The sequence below is a fragment of the Myripristis murdjan genome, chromosome 13, assembly GCF_902150065.1.
Source record: "Myripristis murdjan chromosome 13, fMyrMur1.1, whole genome shotgun sequence".
In the NCBI taxonomy this organism is placed as follows: domain Eukaryota; kingdom Metazoa; phylum Chordata; class Actinopteri; order Holocentriformes; family Holocentridae; genus Myripristis; species Myripristis murdjan.
Genome location: NC_043992.1, coordinates 23,413,990 through 23,432,548, shown reverse-complemented (window position 1 = coordinate 23,432,548; position 18,559 = coordinate 23,413,990). Strand labels below are relative to the sequence as shown.

The 18,559-nt window shown below is 42.7% G+C and overlaps 1 protein-coding gene across 1 annotated transcript in view; it reads left to right on the top strand.

The window, feature by feature from the left end:
• inppl1a (inositol polyphosphate phosphatase-like 1a) overlaps window positions 1-17,279 on the top strand; it is a 39,971-nt gene extending 22,692 nt beyond the window's left edge. The window contains exons 8-27 of the mRNA XM_030067936.1: window positions 843-938; window positions 3,112-3,262; window positions 4,954-5,060; window positions 5,670-5,772; window positions 6,359-6,555; window positions 6,852-6,969; window positions 7,484-7,580; window positions 7,899-8,037; window positions 8,176-8,275; window positions 9,136-9,224; window positions 9,744-9,825; window positions 9,954-10,043; window positions 10,769-10,882; window positions 11,334-11,510; window positions 11,842-11,997; window positions 12,129-12,213; window positions 13,087-13,176; window positions 13,767-14,511; window positions 15,145-15,278; window positions 15,849-17,279. Of these exons, the coding sequence (XP_029923796.1) occupies window positions 843-938; window positions 3,112-3,262; window positions 4,954-5,060; window positions 5,670-5,772; window positions 6,359-6,555; window positions 6,852-6,969; window positions 7,484-7,580; window positions 7,899-8,037; window positions 8,176-8,275; window positions 9,136-9,224; window positions 9,744-9,825; window positions 9,954-10,043; window positions 10,769-10,882; window positions 11,334-11,510; window positions 11,842-11,997; window positions 12,129-12,213; window positions 13,087-13,176; window positions 13,767-14,511; window positions 15,145-15,278; window positions 15,849-15,972 (2,994 nt within the window). The 3' untranslated portion in view covers window positions 15,973-17,279. The remainder of the gene's footprint in view (window positions 1-842; window positions 939-3,111; window positions 3,263-4,953; window positions 5,061-5,669; window positions 5,773-6,358; window positions 6,556-6,851; window positions 6,970-7,483; window positions 7,581-7,898; window positions 8,038-8,175; window positions 8,276-9,135; window positions 9,225-9,743; window positions 9,826-9,953; window positions 10,044-10,768; window positions 10,883-11,333; window positions 11,511-11,841; window positions 11,998-12,128; window positions 12,214-13,086; window positions 13,177-13,766; window positions 14,512-15,144; window positions 15,279-15,848) is intronic.
• Window positions 17,280-18,559: the final 1,280 nt, after the last annotated feature.

Below are 18,559 nucleotides of genomic sequence, written 5' to 3'. Positions count from 1 at the left end.
CAGTGGTGTGCCCTCCCATTTGAAACTGCACAGTCTGCCTTTAAATGACCAAATGGCTGGTAAAACAACATCTAACCTCTAAACAAATACAGCAGTTTCGATCTCGGCTGAACCACGAAGGCTTTACAGCAGCATGAAGGTTGTTTGTTCTTGTATATGTTGTTATGAAGTGTCACCACACCTCTGTTACAACTTGAACCTATCAAAGGTGCTACTTCTGCAGCTGAACAAAGACAAGACATTAGTCTGAAACTAACTTGTTACAACGTAGGATTTAGTGTCGACTTTGCACCCAAACTTGTGCTCAAACCTACGCATTGCTGGTGCAACAGGCGGCCAATTATTTACCAACCTTTAAACTTTATATGTTGTTTTTAAGTTTATAATTGTGGCCACCATGGACCAGAGTCAAATAGTATTTGCATTTAATAGCCACGTTTTTATTTTATCTACTTGGAAAGCCAGGTGGAGGCTAATGCTCTTAGTCTCACCCTTTTTGTACTCTAAGGCTGATTCACAAATGCAGCGTGACCCAGGTCTGTTTTAGTAATAGGCCAAAGCCCCTCTGTATGGACCTCATGGGTGAGTGAGGCTCAGCTTGCCAGGGAGGAAATGGCTGCAGCACAATCAGCCAAAATCTCTTGACTCATGGCTCCACCTTTTCTGTTCCTGCTAGATCACATCTAGAAAATGGGAAATTGTTTCCTTGTTGACACAAACACTGAAAGCGAAAACATTCTGCCTCTGACTCTCCCCTCTCGTCCATCTTTTTCTCCACATTCTGCCTTAGCTCCTCTAACTCGTGTCATTTTCTCCCCCTTAACCCCCACACCTCCTCTCAGGCTCTCAAGGCGCTGCAGGACATCAGTTTGACGTCTCCTTGCTCGCCCCCTCTCTCCATGCGTCACAGCAAAGCTATCCCTGTGCAGGCCTTTGAGGTACACTCGCTCACACACACACACACACACACATACACTCACTCACTGGCAGTGGGCGGGTCCCTCGGGGGAGATGTGAGGTCAGCTAAGGAGGCAGCGATGATGTCATGCATTCCTAACTTTTGACCTTTCCAGGAAGTGTCTCAGTAGCGGAAGTGGAAGTCACCCTTTATTTAGTAGGCAAGATCGACCTGAGAAATGCTTCAGTTTAGCTGAAAAGAAACTAGAAGCCCTCATATCAACACTCTGGAATAATTCGTTACGACTGAAGAAGTGCAGATATTTGTCAAAATCACCAGTTCGCTTATTTCCTGGTGTTTGAGAGGGTTAGGAAGCAGAGGAAAAGAGTACTTCCACTGGGCGATTGTTGTGAAGGAGGGTTGTTTTTTTGTTTTTTTTTTTTGTCAAAATGGGATTACAAAGAAAGTGCTTTAATGCTTCCATCAATGATTTCTGTTTAATAAGTGCTGCTACTGAGGCATGGTTTCAAAAGGGATTGACAAGAGATTGTAGTGTCATTTCACTTTCCAGGGAATATACCAGCTCAGTCTCTGTGTGACAGGACTCACAGGAATGTTTGCTGTGCACTTCCTGTGGTATTGTCAAAGTGGCCTTATCATACTATCATACAGTTTTATCATATAAGTATTTGTCTAGTAACCGTTATTATTGGGTTGCTGTAGTTCTATTTTGTAAGTGCATAGGTTTTAAGGTTTTTGGGATGTGCATTTAGGGCATATAATTGGTTTATAAAGTAAAAGCTGTGTAAGTAACAGTTAATTTACTGCCTATTGAAACCAGCAGTGGCTTTGCTTTGCTTCTCAGTTCCCTCACAGGTGAGTCTCAGTATGTTTGTGGTAACTTGTGACTCATGGAAACTCCTCAGTCAGGCAGAAGCTGCAAAGTGGGAGAGATAGAGAAAGAAAGAGACTGTGGATGAAAAGAAGGGGACAGTCAGAGGAGTGAAGAGAGGAGATATAAACCCATAAACCCAATTTCCCTTCTGGGATCAATAAAGTATTTCTGTTTCTGATTCTGATCTGATATCAGATGAAAAGCATGAAGAGTGAGGGGAGGCTGGGATGGGAAGAAAATATAAAAAGAGCAAGAAGGAAAAGGAGAGACAGTGAGTGAGGAGAGATATCAGGGGAGTATTGGATGTCAGTCAAGACGGCATTTTCTGCTGGTTTGGTTGGTCCTCCTCTCAGGAACTTCCTGTTTGCACGGGAAGTGCGGTGTTGTCATGATGCAGCGATTAGTTAGGAAGGGAGGGACTAGATCTGTCAGCTGACACACAGTCAGGCTCAGTCGAGGTTTATATGACCAAAATGTCAAAATACATTTACTCTGAGTCTTTGAGTAAACATTTTAATGGAAAATGTTAAGTCTTACTTTTAAAAGTACATAAAGCTGAATTCCCACACGTAAGGGAATATCTGCAAAGTTGGGAATATCAGGGAAAGTCACAGAAGCCAATAAATTCTTGGGACAAGTTATGGAATATCATGGAATTTTGTCAGCCTCTATTTAAAAAAAAAAAAAAAAAAAAAAAAAAACTTGACCATAATATCCAATAATAAGCATACTATCACCATAATATCAATTTTTCATTCTATATACAATGTTCGCTGTTTCCACAGATTAAAAGAGAATAATAAAGTTTAACAAGACCACAAAAAAGTTCCACAGAACTTATTATCTTATTGCTAAAATTTGTGACAGATGGAGCAAAATTTGAGCGCTGCCTGCCAACAATAGAATCCAAAGAACCAAGTAAATGATGTGTGATCATCTAAATAAAGTGTTGTTTTTTTTATTATTATTCTTTCAAAAATTTTGAAATATGTAATTTTGGCAGCCAAATCAAATACACTTGATGGAGATTTAACAGTCAGTCGATGCAATAGATGGAAACGTATCAGCTGAGTGTGAGAGCTCGCTTTGGAGACCCCTGCTGGTGAGGGGATATGCAAGATGTGTACACACATACACACACACACACACACACACACACACACACACACACACACGCACACGCATACACACAAGGACTACTCTTTAATAAATGTACAGCTGTACTTTTGGCACACCCTTTCTGTATGAGTGTGACTGAGTGTGTGTGTGTGTGTGTGTGTGTGTGTGTGTTTAATCTCTCTCCCCTGTGTCACAACAGGTGAAGCTGGATGTCTACTTGGCAGAACTGACAAAGATCGGCAAGAGCCAGAAGCACACGCTGTCGGTGGACGTGGAGGGAGGAAGACTGGTGGTGATGAAGAAGGTGAAGGACAGCCAGGAGGACTGGACCACCTTCACACACGACAAGAGTGAGAAACACACACACAAACATGCTCTACACACTCATATCCCAGTATTTCCCAACACTATCAGACTCAAAATGGACCGCAGGCCAGTTTCAGCCGGGTCATGAAAATAGCACCATTAAAGTTTGTCTAGGTAACTTAAACATCAGGTAAAAAACTTTGTGCTCAGACAGAACTCAACTCAGATTCAGTTCTTCATCCATTTTGCTTCCAGTCACGTTCACACTCATGTGTGAGGCTCCGATGCTGTCACAGTAAAGGACTAGTGAGATGGAGCTACAATAAGAAATATATATATTTTTTTGTGAGCATGGCAAAATCATTAGCTAATTGACTTGTGTTCGTTCTCGACAACCGTTCCCTAAGTTATTTTTTTAAATTCATTCATTCGACCTTTATTTAAATTGCAAGGATCACTGAGGGCATGCCTTCATTTTCAGTGATCTCGAGAGTACAGTTAAAAACAGAATGAATAAACTCAAAAAATTACTATAAATTTTTTAATTTATACTAATTTTTTGAGTTTAAAAAAAAAAGACAGATTTTTGTCCTCTGCCAATCTGTATCACTCTGACATGTTTTGTTTTGTCTGGTTTTGTGCGGTTAGTCTTTTGTGCTTGTCTAGATTAGTGTCAATATTGTGTGGTAGTATTGTTTGTTTTGTATGTCTTTAAAATATGAAAAAAAAAAATTAGTATAAATTGGACCTGTAGGTACAATTGTGTTCAGTTTTAGCGTGCTCTGGAAAATGTTCCAAGTGTGTGCAGCACAAAAACTAAAAGCAGTTTCCCCAAATTTATTGTCAACATGCGGGGCTTTGAGCATTAGCCAATCGCTTGATTGAGTCAAATAATGACTATGGGAACAGTTCAATAAGGAAGTGTTATATGATGACAAGTCACCACAAGTGTTTTATGAATGAATAGAAATAGAAATGAAAGTGGAAATCTTAGCCATTAACATCCTTTTGCCTAACCCTAACCTTAACCAGTAAACCAAAATGAACACTCAAATGACTTGGCAAATTTTTTTTCCTCAGACTCAGACTCAGACAACTTTATTTATCCCCAAGGAGTAGTTCAGTTTAGCAGTGTACCCAGACTATGCATAAAAAAGAAAAAGAAAGAAACAGCTAAATTACTGTAGCTACCTTGCTACCTCGAATTGGTTAGTTGTTTTTTTTTTTTGTTTGTTTTTTTTTGTCCCGAATGGATTTTAACAAATGAGATTACAGCGCTGACTGGATTTTTCGCAGTGCATTCAGTTCGGATCATAACCTCTGGGTGTAATGGTGTTTTGTCAAAATCATAATTGCCGAAAGGAAAAAGGTTACCCAGACAAGCCTGAATGAGTTTTGCTAATGTGTCTGGTCTCCAGGGTGTGGGACTAAATCTTACTGGGCCTGTAAAGTCCTGCTATAATATTTGTTTGAGATACAGCTGAGGTAATGAGGCAATAAAAAGATAGATAGCTGAAGAATTTATGGCTCTGTGGCCTGTTGACATTCTGTATTTTAATTTTCTCTCCCACTCTCACATGTGCCTTGTCTCTTTTGCCCCCTCTTTGATTCTCCCTCTCTCACCAAACTGCTTGTCTTTGCTTTCCCGCTCTTATTTCCGCTCCCTGTTCCTAACTCCGCCCCCCCTCCCTCACTGTCTCTCTTCCCTCGGTCTGCCTCTGTCTCTCCCTCTCAGTCCGTCAGCTGATCAAGTCTCAGCGGGTACAGAATAAACTGGGCATTGTGTTTGAGAAGGAAAAGGACAAGAGCCAGAGGAAAGACTTCATCTTTGCTAGCGCCAAGGTCGGTGCACACAGAGACACACACATGAATACGCACACATTAGTAAATATATTACCACACACGCTCATAACTACCACAAACATACTGTCAGATGCACACACAAGAACTCGCATTACAAGCGTACATGTGTACATGCCAGCAAACACAGGCACACACTATCGTACGCACACATACACACACCGAGGTGGTCAGAATATGTCGATGTGAACGCCAACATTACAATGGAATACACATCCATCCAGGAAATGCTCTCACTTATTCCTTTTTATTTGTATATTCCTAATCAGACACAGGACAGCGACACGTCTGAGATCTGTGGCTCAGGTCATGCTGGCCGATGACTCATATACAAATCTCCCTTTGTGGGTGGAGACTCACTTTCCACCGAGGCCCTGGGGAGCTGCGGAGATGTTCACATTGTTCCCAAAGCTCAGATTACTGCAGAATATTTCAACTTGTGGCGTCTGAGCTCATAGTGGCTCATACTGGTTTATATTGGTTTTCAGCTGATGGATAACAAGAGAAGCAGTTATGAACAGCAGTGACCACTGGGCTGACTGGTTTACTTGTGTGTGTGTGTGTGTGTGTGTGTGTGTGTGTGTGTTTCAGAAGCGGGAGGCGTTTTGCCAGCTGCTGCAGCTGATGAAAAACAAACATTCCAACCAGGACGAGCCGGACATGATTTCAGTCTTCATCGGCACCTGGAACATGGGTGGGACATGAAGCCATAAACACCCACACAACACCAGCTATTGATCAGAAATACTTTTTCGTTAATGGCTGCCTGGGTGTTATTAGCACAACTAACATCGAGAGGCTGTTTCTCTAGAGTCTGGAAAGGCTCTTTTGATCTTGTCTGCTTGTTACGCAGAGGATGAGGGGACAATGGTGCCAGTGTCTGATGCTGGTTAGATATCAGCAGATTGAAACTAACAAATCACAATCTGAGCTGGTGGTATGTGAGGTAGAGAGGCAATGCACATCCATTTGATTGGCAGGGGAGGGGTGGGCGATTTCAGGACAAGAGCCAGAAGAAAAGAATATGCATGTATGGCTATTGATTTTAAATTGTTCTTATTTTCTTATTTAAAATAAAAAAAAAAAACACACCTTGTATGTAAACAGCAACATATTCACATGAGACAATTTATTTAAGCAAAAAAGTGACACAAATGCATGTGTGTTCCCAAACCAGAAACATGAATACTTTGATATATCTGTGTTGTGTTTTTTTTTTTTAAAGACTGTGTATATTAGTATGTTTGATGAGAAGTTTCCATCTTGGCCTTTGTCTGCAGGCTCGGTACCTGCACCCAAGTCTGTGGCCTCGTGGGTGTTGTGCCGCGGCCTGGGGAAGACCCTGGACGAGATGACGGTCACCATCCCCCATGACCTGTATGTGTTCGGAACCCAAGAAAACTCGGTGTGTGATCGGGAGTGGGTGGAGTCCCTCCGCACCACGCTGAAGGAACAGACAGAACTGGACTATAAACCGGTGAGGGGAAAGGGAAGACACAAATGAGACTTTATAGATTTTAACTGCTTCTAAATATTAAATGTCTTGACTAGATTAGTTATGCTCTGAATTTGTTTCACCAGTCAAATGCAGTTCAGTCATGAAGATTTATGAGGAGCTTAAAGGCTTTTAGAGCAGTGGAGACAAACTGGGGTCCTGGACTTTTGTAAAAAGAGGATGCTGCTCAGTATCACAGTGGCTGTCTGTGTCACTGTGAAGAGAGGAAGACCATGCACACAGAGGTTCCTCATTCTCTTTGTTGTTTTTGGACACAGATTGCAGTGCAGACGCTGTGGAACATAAAGATTGCTGTGCTGGTGAAACCTGAACATGAGAATCGGATCAGCCACGTGGGAGTGTCCAGCGTCAAGACGGGCATCGCCAACACACTGGGTAACAACCGCACACAGCGCTGGTGCTTCTCTCTTCTCCTCGTCCAAGTGTGAAGGAAAAAATAAAATGGGAGCAGTATTGTACCTAGAAGCAGAATTGGGGGCAGCTTTAGGAGGGTATTAAAAATAAATAAATTATCTTTGCCTGTCATATTATAATGAAAAGATTTCCCTTGGTTCACCTAAAAGAGTCTGCATTCTTTGAAACAAATACTTAGAGTTAATCACAAAATAGTCACAAGCACACTTTAGTTTCTGTGATACAGTGTGCTAATGTGTCAGTTTTTTGATCGCTGAAGGACAAAGTGAAAATTTTTCCCTCTTGATGGGACAAAAAAAAAACAGCAATATCCACTAAAATTCAGAATGACATTTAAACTCTTTAAACTGTAAATTCTCAGTTTAATGTTAGTCCTAAATTGTTTTTTACAGCATTATGTCTTGACATATTTTGTGAGACTCAGTCAGACTGGTCAGTCATTGTGTCTGAGTGTGTGATGTTGATGGTTTCCTAGGTAACAAAGGGGCAGTGGGTGTGTCCTTCATGTTCAATGGCACGTCTTTCGGCTTTGTGAACTGCCACTTGACATCAGGGAATGAGAAGATTGCGAGGTACTGTCCCAAACAAACTCGCAGACACACCTGTGAGGACACTCCATTTGTTGCAATGCCTTCCCCAAATCCCACTTTTAAAATGTTTCCCATCACAAAAATATTAACTCCACATATCCTGTTGCTCTTAACCCTAAAATATCAATTTCCGGTTGTGTGGAGAGACAAAAATGTTCTCTCAAATGGGTATTTTTTTAAAAGTGGAATCATGACATATATTTTACAGCTCTTAAGATGTCTCACACACACACACACACACACACACACACCTTCCCACCGTTTTACCTCTTTTCCACCTGTGACCTTTGACCCCTGCAGGAGGAACCAGAACTACCTAGACATCCTGCGGCTGCTGTCGCTAGGAGACAAACAGCTGAGCTCCTTCGACATCTCGCTGCGCTTCACACACCTCTTCTGGCTGGGAGACCTCAACTACAGGCTGGACATGGACATACAGGTACAGCAAAGCACACACACAGACACACACTGACATGGACTGATGAATTAAAGCAGATTTGTATGACGTCTCATCATGTGACTGTCTTGTGTGTGTGTGTGTGTGTGTGTGTGTGTGTGTGTGTGTGTGTGTGTCCAGGAGATTCTGAACTACATCAACAGGAAGGAGTTTGAGCCGCTGCTGAAGGTGGACCAGCTCAACCTGGAGAGGGAGAAGAACAAGGTCTTTCTTCGCTTCGGTCAGTAGGCCTGCACGTCCACCAGCCACACGGCCTGGTGGTGCAGGCGACTTTCTCTCATTGTGCACAGCGGAAAGGATGTTCCTCCACACAGGACTGAGAGCTGGATATGTTTTGAATGCCAGGAAATAATAGTTAAAAATATCTCAGCTGTAGCAAGAAGTTGCTGTGTGTGAGACGGCGTTTCAGAAGGTGCATATCAACAGAAGGTCCTCAAAAAGTCTAAAAATGTATTAAATTCTGTTTTGCATTTAGAAGGCTGTAACAGTCATTAAATTGTCTCAAGTAGTGTTAAAGTCTCACTTGCACATTGAGATATTTTGCTTTCTTGGTTTCTTCAATGCCAATATAAGTCTATCATTAACAACGATAGTGACATTAAACAGATGAAAACCATGTGAAGGCCACGTGATATCCACGTCAAAAGGATGCAGCTCAGCTTCTCTTAAATGTGCAGCATGTAGCTTTTAAAATCATTATTTTATCATGGTCCAATTCATTGTGATTGCTCAGTGTAACTACTATAAACAAATGAGACCCTGGTCAAAATTACACGTCGGTGGTCTTGTTCCAGTGTTTCTCAAAGGTAAGGCCTCAATTCCCATAAACCCCCTTGGTAACTGTTTCCACTTGTCCCCCTTCGGCCTCTGTTATCACTGTCCATGTTTGTTGTTTTTTCTTTGGCTTTACCGAAGAGTCTTAATGGCGTTTAAGTCCAGTGTAGAGGCCGCCAAACACTGCCTATCATCTGGGTAGTTTTCTTGTTTGTTTAGAGTAATTACACTGATGACTTTCGAATGTAAAAACGCTAAACTGCTACTTGTTTTGATGAGTGAAGGAATGTGTCTGTTTACTTGCAGCGGAGGAAGAGATCTCTTACCCGCCCACGTACCGCTATGAGCGTGGCTCCAGGGACACGTACGTCTGGCAGAAGCAGAAGGCCACGGGGGTACGTTTATGAAAATAAACCCAATCACAATCACCCAGTCAGATGCATAACCACGGGAAACTGATTATTCAACTGGTAAAACAGCTTTTAGGGGCTTTAGCTGGAGTGGTAGAGCCTTCTTCAAATTAAAAGAAGCTGGAGACCCTCAGACCTCTAAAGATAGCAAAAAAAACAACAACCCAGAAATGTAATAATTTTATCATATCTGATGATTCCTTGCTACAAAAATATCAGCCAATGTATCATAAGATATCAGAAGTTTTTTTTTTTGTTAGTTTTTTCTCAAGTCAGCATCGGTATCAACACTAAACATCCAGTATTGGTTAGGGTGGGTTGTTTCTACCATCCTTTTAAATTGGCTGTTTGGGGAGATTGAGGCCACATACTCTCAGTGCCATTCATTTCTAATTTCTGAAACACAATTGCCTGTGTTGTCCAGAATTTCCCTCCCATTGTTTCCTCTTTTTGTGAGTTGTCCCGATAACAATGCCTTGTCTTCCCCTTTTCTGTCTGTCCCAGATGAGGACTAACGTTCCGTCCTGGTGTGACAGGATCTTGTGGAAGTCCTACCCAGAAACACACATTGTCTGCAACTCCTATGGTGAGACCGCTGGCACACGGCTCGTGGGATGCACCTGCATTTGCACTTACATGACAGTTAGATGATTTATCAACAAGGGAAATTAAAAGATATCTGTTTTTTTTTTTTTTTTTTTTTTTGTCTGTCAGGCTGTACAGATGATATTGTGACCAGTGACCATTCCCCGGTGTTCGCTACCTTCGAGGTGGGGGTGACATCCCAGTTTGTCTCCAAGAAAGGTACGAGTAGAGAGAACCCTCCCTCTCTCCCTATCTCTCTCTTTTTCTCTTTCTCCCTCCCTCTTCTCACATCCTTTTTTTTATACAGACAATCTTGTAGTGTATGAGGGTTAAGGACACATGCCTCCCAAACTAATCAGGGCCATAACAATGACATGGACAAAATTTGACATTTTCCTGCAAGAGACAGAGACTGGAGGTAGCCAATGCGTATTGTGCATGAGAGACAAAGACTGTGATATATGGTTGAATTGATGACTGTGGACAAATTATTTATTTATTTACTGTAAGTCACTTTGGACAAAAGCCTCTGCTGAATGACATAATTTAATGCCATAAAAAAGGAAAATAAAAGTGTGCAGCTGCAAGTTTTTTCCAACTCAGGTTTTTAGTTTTTCTTCATTGTTTTGTTTCATGTTGCATTCGTGTGCAAGTTCATGTTTACAAAAGTTTTAGGGTTGCATGTTGTTAGAGCCCTACTTGTAAAAACAAAAATCTATGAATGACAATGGCAGTATCCAAGAATGTTTGTGGTGCTGTAGTGTGTTCCCAGCACACATGCACTTATTCATTTCTCCATTCCTCTCTTTGATTTAGCCAAAATGTCACATTTACAAGTAAATAACTAATGCACATATCCCATTGTGTGCCACCTACTTAGTTTTACTCTCTCCCACTTTCTTCCTGTAACCCCCCTCCATTCCTTGCCACTCGTTTTTGCACAGGCTTGCCAAAGTCTTCGGAGCAGGCCTACATAGAGTTTGAGAGCATCGAGGCCATAGTGAAGACGGCGAGTAGAACCAAGTTCTTCATCGAATTCTACTCCACTTGTCTGGAGGGTGAGATGCACACGAATGCATGCACACGTGCACTGATTTACTCTCTTATATGTATACATAAACACAGGTCTTTCCTCACAAGCTGACAGAAATTTATCAGGAGATACAGAGCTACGCCAACAAAGAATGATTTCTGTGGCACGGCTTGGTGCCTGGTTGATATTATAGAATAATATCTTTGTCTCCCTTCTTGTCTTTTCTCTCTCTGTCTGTCTCCCTCAGGCAGTTAGTATACCTTTTTGCTAGCATCCATTTTTTGACCTTTGTTGCTCCTCCCTTCCTCTCCATCATGTACTTTTGGGTAAAGCACAAGTACCATAAAATAATCTCCATCCTTTTCTCCCTTGTTCCTTTCCCTCTTCTCTCCCAACTGCTTTGCCCTCATCTCTCTCTCTCTCTCTCTCTCTCTCTCTCTCTCTCTCTCTCTCTCCCTCTCTCTCCCTCTCTGTAGAGTTTAAGAAAAGTTATGAGAACGACAGTCAGAGCAGTGATAATGTCAACTTCCTGCGCGTGGGCTGGTCCAACAAACAGCTGACGACGCTCAAACCCCTCCTGTCCGAGATCGAGTACCTGCAGGATCAACACCTGCTGCTAACAGTGAAGTCACTGGACGGATACGAGTCCTATGGTATGGAGTGTGTGTAGTTGTGTGGGTTGTGCATGTTTATGTAGACTGGGGCCGTACCTTACTCACAATTTCCAGAGTCGACTCAGAGTCTGACTCTCAGGAGGCAGCCCTAATGTAGACGATGGTGTATGTGTTCACCGACAGGTAGCATTTCACCTGTGTGTTTAGCCTCTGTTTGTCTTACTTTTGATTATTTGTGCCAAGCATGTTTTTCTTCAGGAGGACCTCTTTCAGCCTGCAGCTGTTTAGCTACACAATTCTTCCACAACCTGACAGTCACTCTTGTTTGGAACGTCGTATTTTATGATGTGTGTGTTTTTCGCCCCATCAGGAGAGTGTGTGTTGGCTCTGAAGTCGATGATTGGCAGCACAGCGCAGCAATTCCACACCTACCTGTCCCACCGTGGGGAGGAGACAGGAAACATCAGGGGGTCCATGAGGGTCCGAGTCCCCTCTGAAAGGATGGGAACCAGGGAGAGACTCTATGGTAGCACTTAATGTGTTTGTTTGTGCTGCAATTCAGACATGAATTGTGCAAATGGTCCAACTCGATGGTGTATAATGTTTACATTTTGCATGTTGCATTTTGACCTTATATTTTGTATCACTGTATTTCAGAGTGGATCAGCGTGGACAAAGATGAAGCTGGTGGACCTAAAGGGAAATCCACCCTGCCTCCCAGAGTGGGACATGATTATGTCAAGTTAGTATATGATCTTTTAAAATTAATATTGCATTTCGTCCGGTTCGTACACAGTGCAGTCCTGATTTGCCCCCTGGCTCCTTGAACCCTTCTTTGTTTTTCCTCCCCACCAAATAATATGCAAGCATGATAGTGGAAGACATATGCTCAGAACCCTAACCCCAGGTGCAAGATCTCTGTTTTCTGAGTTTGTATCACAGCGATTCATATCGTGTTTGGATGAGGCTCATAGGTGAATTGTGGCAATTTGAAAATTTCTCTCTAAATTGTCCAAAGGGAACTGTTCCTGACGATCTGTTGGCTGTATAAAATACTGTGTTCTTGTAGGTTAACGGTTAAATTTGACTTGATTGGCCCACACGATAACCCCCCCAAATCTGTTTTGTGTAACAAGAAAAATTTTTATGAAAATGTAGATCTGTTTGTGTCACGTGTCATTTCTTCTCATTCTCTCTCTTGTGTCACGTGTCATTTCTTCTCATTCTCTCTCTTGTGTCACGTGTCATTTCTTCTCATTCTCTCTACCTCTCTCCCAAATTTGTATTGTCTAATCAAGAAGAAATATCATAATTATCTTTAAAAAACAAGATTTTGGCCTTAATAGGTTGCAAAATTTCACGTCATATTCTATTACACTTTGCATTTTCTGCTGTGTTTTATTCACACTTGCACAAAATTACATGGTGTAAATGTCAGATCTATTTTTTAATCCTGTGCTGACATAATTTCCATTAGCTGGACTGCGTGGCATTAAAAGCATTTAGACTTTAAACTGTCATGGATTTGAATCATACTGTCAGGTTATTTAGGCTGTTTGCTGCATTTTGTCCCACCTGCTAACCTCTGTGCTGTTGTGTTGCTTCCTCCGTGCAGGCCGTCTGTGACTCGAAAACAGCTAGGAGGAGAGCTGGGGAAGGTCAGTGAGGAGGGAGAAAGGAGTGCCAAGGAGGACCCCGCTGCAAGGTATACACACACTCATACATGCATTTACCAGCAAGTACACACACCCTTCACATCAAACACATGATTTTCAACCATACAGTCACACACGTAGTGCTTACTGTGGACAGGTGAAGTCATTAATGCGAATTTTCTTTACACATTTGACAGCATCCAAACACAAAAACACAAACAAGGATGATAGAGAGGCAACAAATAGGACGATACACTGACACACATGCTTACACACTCAGCCTGAGGACATGAGGAGAGATCCTGATCCAGATGTGCCATCTGGCTTCTTGAATCCTTCTCAGTCTTTCCCCGGCACCGACTAATATATATCGTTAGATGATATAATTCACTATTCTATAATTTTAGTTACACAAGTCCATTAGAATCTGTGAAGTGTGGGTGAGACAAAACGCATCACTAAAGGTCAACAAAGCACCACCACAGGAGTGTCACCACAGACACCAGCTTTGCACAATATTGCAAAAAGCAGGGCGGTCGGTGGATGATTTAAACATCATTGTGTGAACTTGTTTGGCATCAGACTGAATGTCATATCGACAGCTGTTCTGTTTCTGTGTGTGTGTGTGTGTGTTGTGAAGGTCTAAGCAGGATTCGTCAGACGGTGATCCATCTGTCAGCAAGAACAGCTACAATAACCCCGCCTACTACATCCTTGAGGGGGTTCCCAACCAGTCAGCAGCCGCCCTCTCACCTGAGCTCCTCCCATCGCCTTCCTCTGCCAATCCGCCAACAGCTAAAGCTCCTCTTCCTCCTGCTGGGGCACGAACCAAACCCCCCACTGCAGCCTCCGTGCCCTCCCACCCACGCAGGCCCACTGCGGGGCACACAGTCCGCACCATCAGCGAGGAGGGCCCCTCGGAGGATGATGGAGGCGCTGGTCTGACAGGGGTGCAGGTGGGAGGAGGAGCAGTGGTTGGAAGCACGCTGAATCGACCCCCTCCTGACTTCCCCCCACCCCCTCTCCCCAAAGGAGCCCTGGAGATGGTTTCCGAGGCCCCTTTCCCCAAACCCCGCCCAGCGTACCCAGATGTGGCCGAGGTCAGGATTCCAGCAGCCAACCCTGGTGCTCAGTTTGGCATAGGGGAGGGCTTTAGGAGAGGAGGAGGAGGAGGCGGGGCAGGGGCACTAGATGACCAGTCTTGTTCGGTGCTGCAGATGGCAAAGACACTGAGCGAGAGTGAGTTTTCTGGGCAGCCGCCACGCGCCCCCTCCGCACCGCCCCACCTTAGGGGACAGGGGCTGGGCTTAGGACTGGACACCTGCCGCACCTTCCCCCCTCGAAACCCCATCACAGAGAGCATCGCAGAGGACCTGCCTGAGGAGGTGGGTAGTAGAACTGGGCAATACCTTGAAATGTTGATATTGTAAAATGAAAATGTGAAATAATTTACGCTCCTGTCCAGAATGATATAGAATTAGTAGGCAGTGGTTTGGTGTTTCGCTTAAGGAGAACATGGCTATTGACTAACACAATGGCTTGAATCTACGACGTTTTGGATTGCTTATGTTGTGGCTTCTTTTCGATTGCTTTGGTGTACGTATTACTGTCTCCCAAATACACACAATTACTCTTTGATTTAGTCCTTGTTATTTAGCCATTCCATAGCATAGCAAGTAAAACCTCTAGAAGAAGCAAGCTCTCACCACTCAGGTGTCACCAGAAGACTTGGATCCTCCTGTCTCAAATTTCAGTCCAAGTTCTAGCATAACAATTAAAAGCAAGGTTAGTAATCTGAATGGAGACAGTGGCATGAAATATCCTGCTGTTCTTCAGCAGCAGTAACTTGTTTCTTACTGAATGTCATCAGTAGGATGGATGTAGTGCATACCATATTTATCAATGCCTAGTGATAACTGTAACATAGCTAGTATGAGTGTTACAGCACCCACCGTGTGGAGTGTGATGTCGCTACAGCAACCGTTTCAGTTGTTGTCATGTTTGTTTCCGCTGTGCAGGCGCTGTGGGGCAGCAGCAGCTCCTCCCTGTCTGTGGGCGAGTCTTCAGTCGGGGAGTGGCTCCAGAGGCTTGGACTGGAGAGGTATGAGCAGGGCCTGCTGCACAACGGCTGGGATGACCTGGAGTTCCTCAGGTACACACACACACACATACATACATACACTGGCACACACACAGTCTGGTGAGTGGAAGTAAAACGTGAGGACCCAATGGTGAGGAGCAAGATCTCCAGCTTCAGGACATAAGCATGGTGGGAGCTAAGACTGTTTAGTTTGCGTGGAATTACAATTTGTTTGACTACTGACATTCTAATGAGAGCTGTGCAGGTACTGTGATAACATTTCTGAAATACTGTTTCAGTCCTCTGGCCCCTTGTATTTGATATGTATTTGTCATGAACTTAATTTTCATGTGATGTTATAGCTACATGTTAATGCACTGCTCTATTTTTTTAATAAATTGGAATGGGAATTTTGAATTAAACTGTTTTTAGTCAGTTATCATGTTTATTTTATTAGTCTTAGCAGGTGTTATAGGTTGTACTAAAAACAGAACTACAAATTTCACTCTGCTAATTTCTTCCATGTGTACATTTTATCGACTTGTTGCAGGTGTTGTTGGAAATCCTTGTAGCTTCGGTTTTGGCTGTTCTTTATCTTTTACTTGTTTCCTGTATCTCATCCAATCCTGTGCACTCTTCCAGTGACATCACTGAGGAGGACCTCGAGGAGGCGGGAGTTTTAGACCCCGCCCACAAGCGCATCCTGCTGGAGAGCCTCCGGCAGCAGCAGCAGCAGCAGCAGCAGCAGCAGCAGCAGCAGAAATGAACTGTACCAATCAGGTGTATGACTGGTCCAACCTGGCCTGGAAACAACCAGGTGTCAAGCAGGCCAAATCTCAGCTGAACTGAACTGAACCGAACAGAATTGAACTGAGCTGGATTGTGCCAATTTATTGTGCCTTCTGAGAGAAATTGCACTCCATTTTTACTTTAAAAACACTTGTCAAGCCAACGTCCCATTTCAGATGTACTGTATGTATGTATGATGTAATTGTCGTTGTGACGGCTTTATTTAATGATAATCATTTCAGTCCTTCAGGCATCACTACATAACCCTTGTTTTAAACCCTAAGGGGCAGATGCAGGACCACGCAATATTATTATGACCAGCCAGAATAGGAAATGAGACTCCTGTGTGGTGTAAATTTATGACGTCTTGTCCACAAGAGATGGCAAGAGACTGCACAAGTCAGAGAGGAATATCGCTCCACCTGTTTCATACTGCCAGGTCTGACCTGCACCTTCATCCCAGCATTAAAGCTTGATGGCCTTGCTTTGCCCTGTGGAGTAATATGTATTTAACTCAGAACTGAGAAATTTCAGACTTTCAAGTAAAAAAAAACTGAGAAGAGGACATTTTGTCATAAAAACCTGAAGCCAGAGTCTCCACTCCACATGACTCAGCTCAGGCTCTTCTGACATCACCGTCCTCTTCTCACCTCTCAGGTTTGATCATTTCCCCTCTAACAGGCGGGTTTAGGAAACGGGGGAGAAGCTAATTCTTAGTCACACCCCACAACTCGGGCCCAGCAGCCCGCTTGCTTGGCAGGAATTGGTGACATCATCAGAGTGAAAGTGAGAGGAGCGAGACCTGATGCATGTCTGACTGAAGTGAGCACAACTCACATTTTTCAGATTGTATTTTTGTGATGATGCGTCGGCTGCTGTTATTCACATGGTGGCATGCATCCTTGTTGTTAATGATATGTGTCAGTGTCTCTGCATGTATTTATTGTTTCATGGGCTTTTTTCTGTTTTTAAGATAAAGGGAATATGGAGCGAAACAACCAAATCGGCACAACAATATTTCACTTTGGTACAGCATTATCAGTTTTTAATTTGCTCTCCTCAAGTGACTTTGTCAGCTGTCAGCCTCTGACATTACCGGCTACCTAGGGGCAATATTTGGGTCTTTTTGTACAGACACGTTATGAAGTCATGAGCTTATATGCAAGACTATAAATGCTGCACCAAACTGAAATATTACTTGGAAGATTTTACCCATTATATGGCTCCTGTTCACATTTTAATTGTCTGTGAGGACTTTTTCAAATTTCAATTTATGGAATAAGAAAAAAAATATATAGTTCCATGTGACCCATGTTTATATAGGCTCAAAAATGATGTTTTTCTTTTGCCAACCCAACATTTAACCTGCAGTGCCACATCAGTAGATTTTGGGCAGTTTCAGGGAGTTTGTTAACACAGCCAAGTAGATGAACTATCGGTAGCTCTATTCAGGCTTCATTAGAGTAAAACAGCATATTGTCATTGTCTTGCAAAAACCTTGTATCACCAAAACTGTTCTGTAATATACAAAGTGTTTTTTTCCCCCCTCTTCCTTTCAACTATTGATGCCCATACATTTTTTGACAGTTTATATGTGTTATATTATGACATTGATAATGGCTCGGCCTATTTTTAGGACCACAGAATATGTTGTATATATTGGAGAAAATGTCACCTCTCACAGTGGGATGAAAGCAGACAAATGGTGAAGTCAGGGTGTCAGTGGGGGGGCTAAAGGTTTCTGCAGGACACGGACGATATGAGGGTTCTGTTGGTGTTCACTCGTTTAACCAGCAGGTGGTGCTGCTATTCCATAAACCTCATGAGTAGAGCTGACTGTTGAACCTTAGGGAAATTAATTCACAGCCAAGTCATGTGAAGTGAAAGGACTCATACTTTTTACTTCTGTTGATCTGTGTTGATCTGTGTATATAAGTTCTTTAACAGTTTAAGTCTGTGTCACATGTTGGGAAAGAGTTGAATTACATTTTTTTGTGTCCTGCCTGCCTTTCTTTGTAGCCTTAAGAAAAATCCTGCCTTCTCTTTCCTTCTGGCAATGAAGCCAAAAAACAGAAATTTCAGTGCCATTTAAGTGTTGTTTTTAAGAGATGGAGTGATGTGGATTAAATCCCAGTACACCCATTTCTTTTCCTTATTGTCAACTCTCTTTCTAAGGGTGGATCACACCACAAGATCTCTCCGGGTATGCACCTAAGTTGTATTCGCCCCCAAAATTTATGTGAACAGCCGGCTCTGAGAAAGCCTCTGCAACAGTAGAACATGGGATTCTCATGTATTTCTTTAACAATAGCAAGGTATTGCTTATTTGATGAAATCTTGAACAGTTTGACTTTTCCAAAATATATTAAGGATTTTTGAGGATTTTAGATGAAATAGCCACGCTGATTTCTAATGGAAATCCTAGTTTTACTTCTTTTCCGCTGCTGTTTCTTGAATCTTGTAGCTTGCATCCATCCTTAGACTCAGACATTCTCCTGTGTCATATGTTTTGTGTGTGTGTGTGTGTGTGTGTGTGTGTGAGTGTGAGTGTGAGTGAGTGCCAT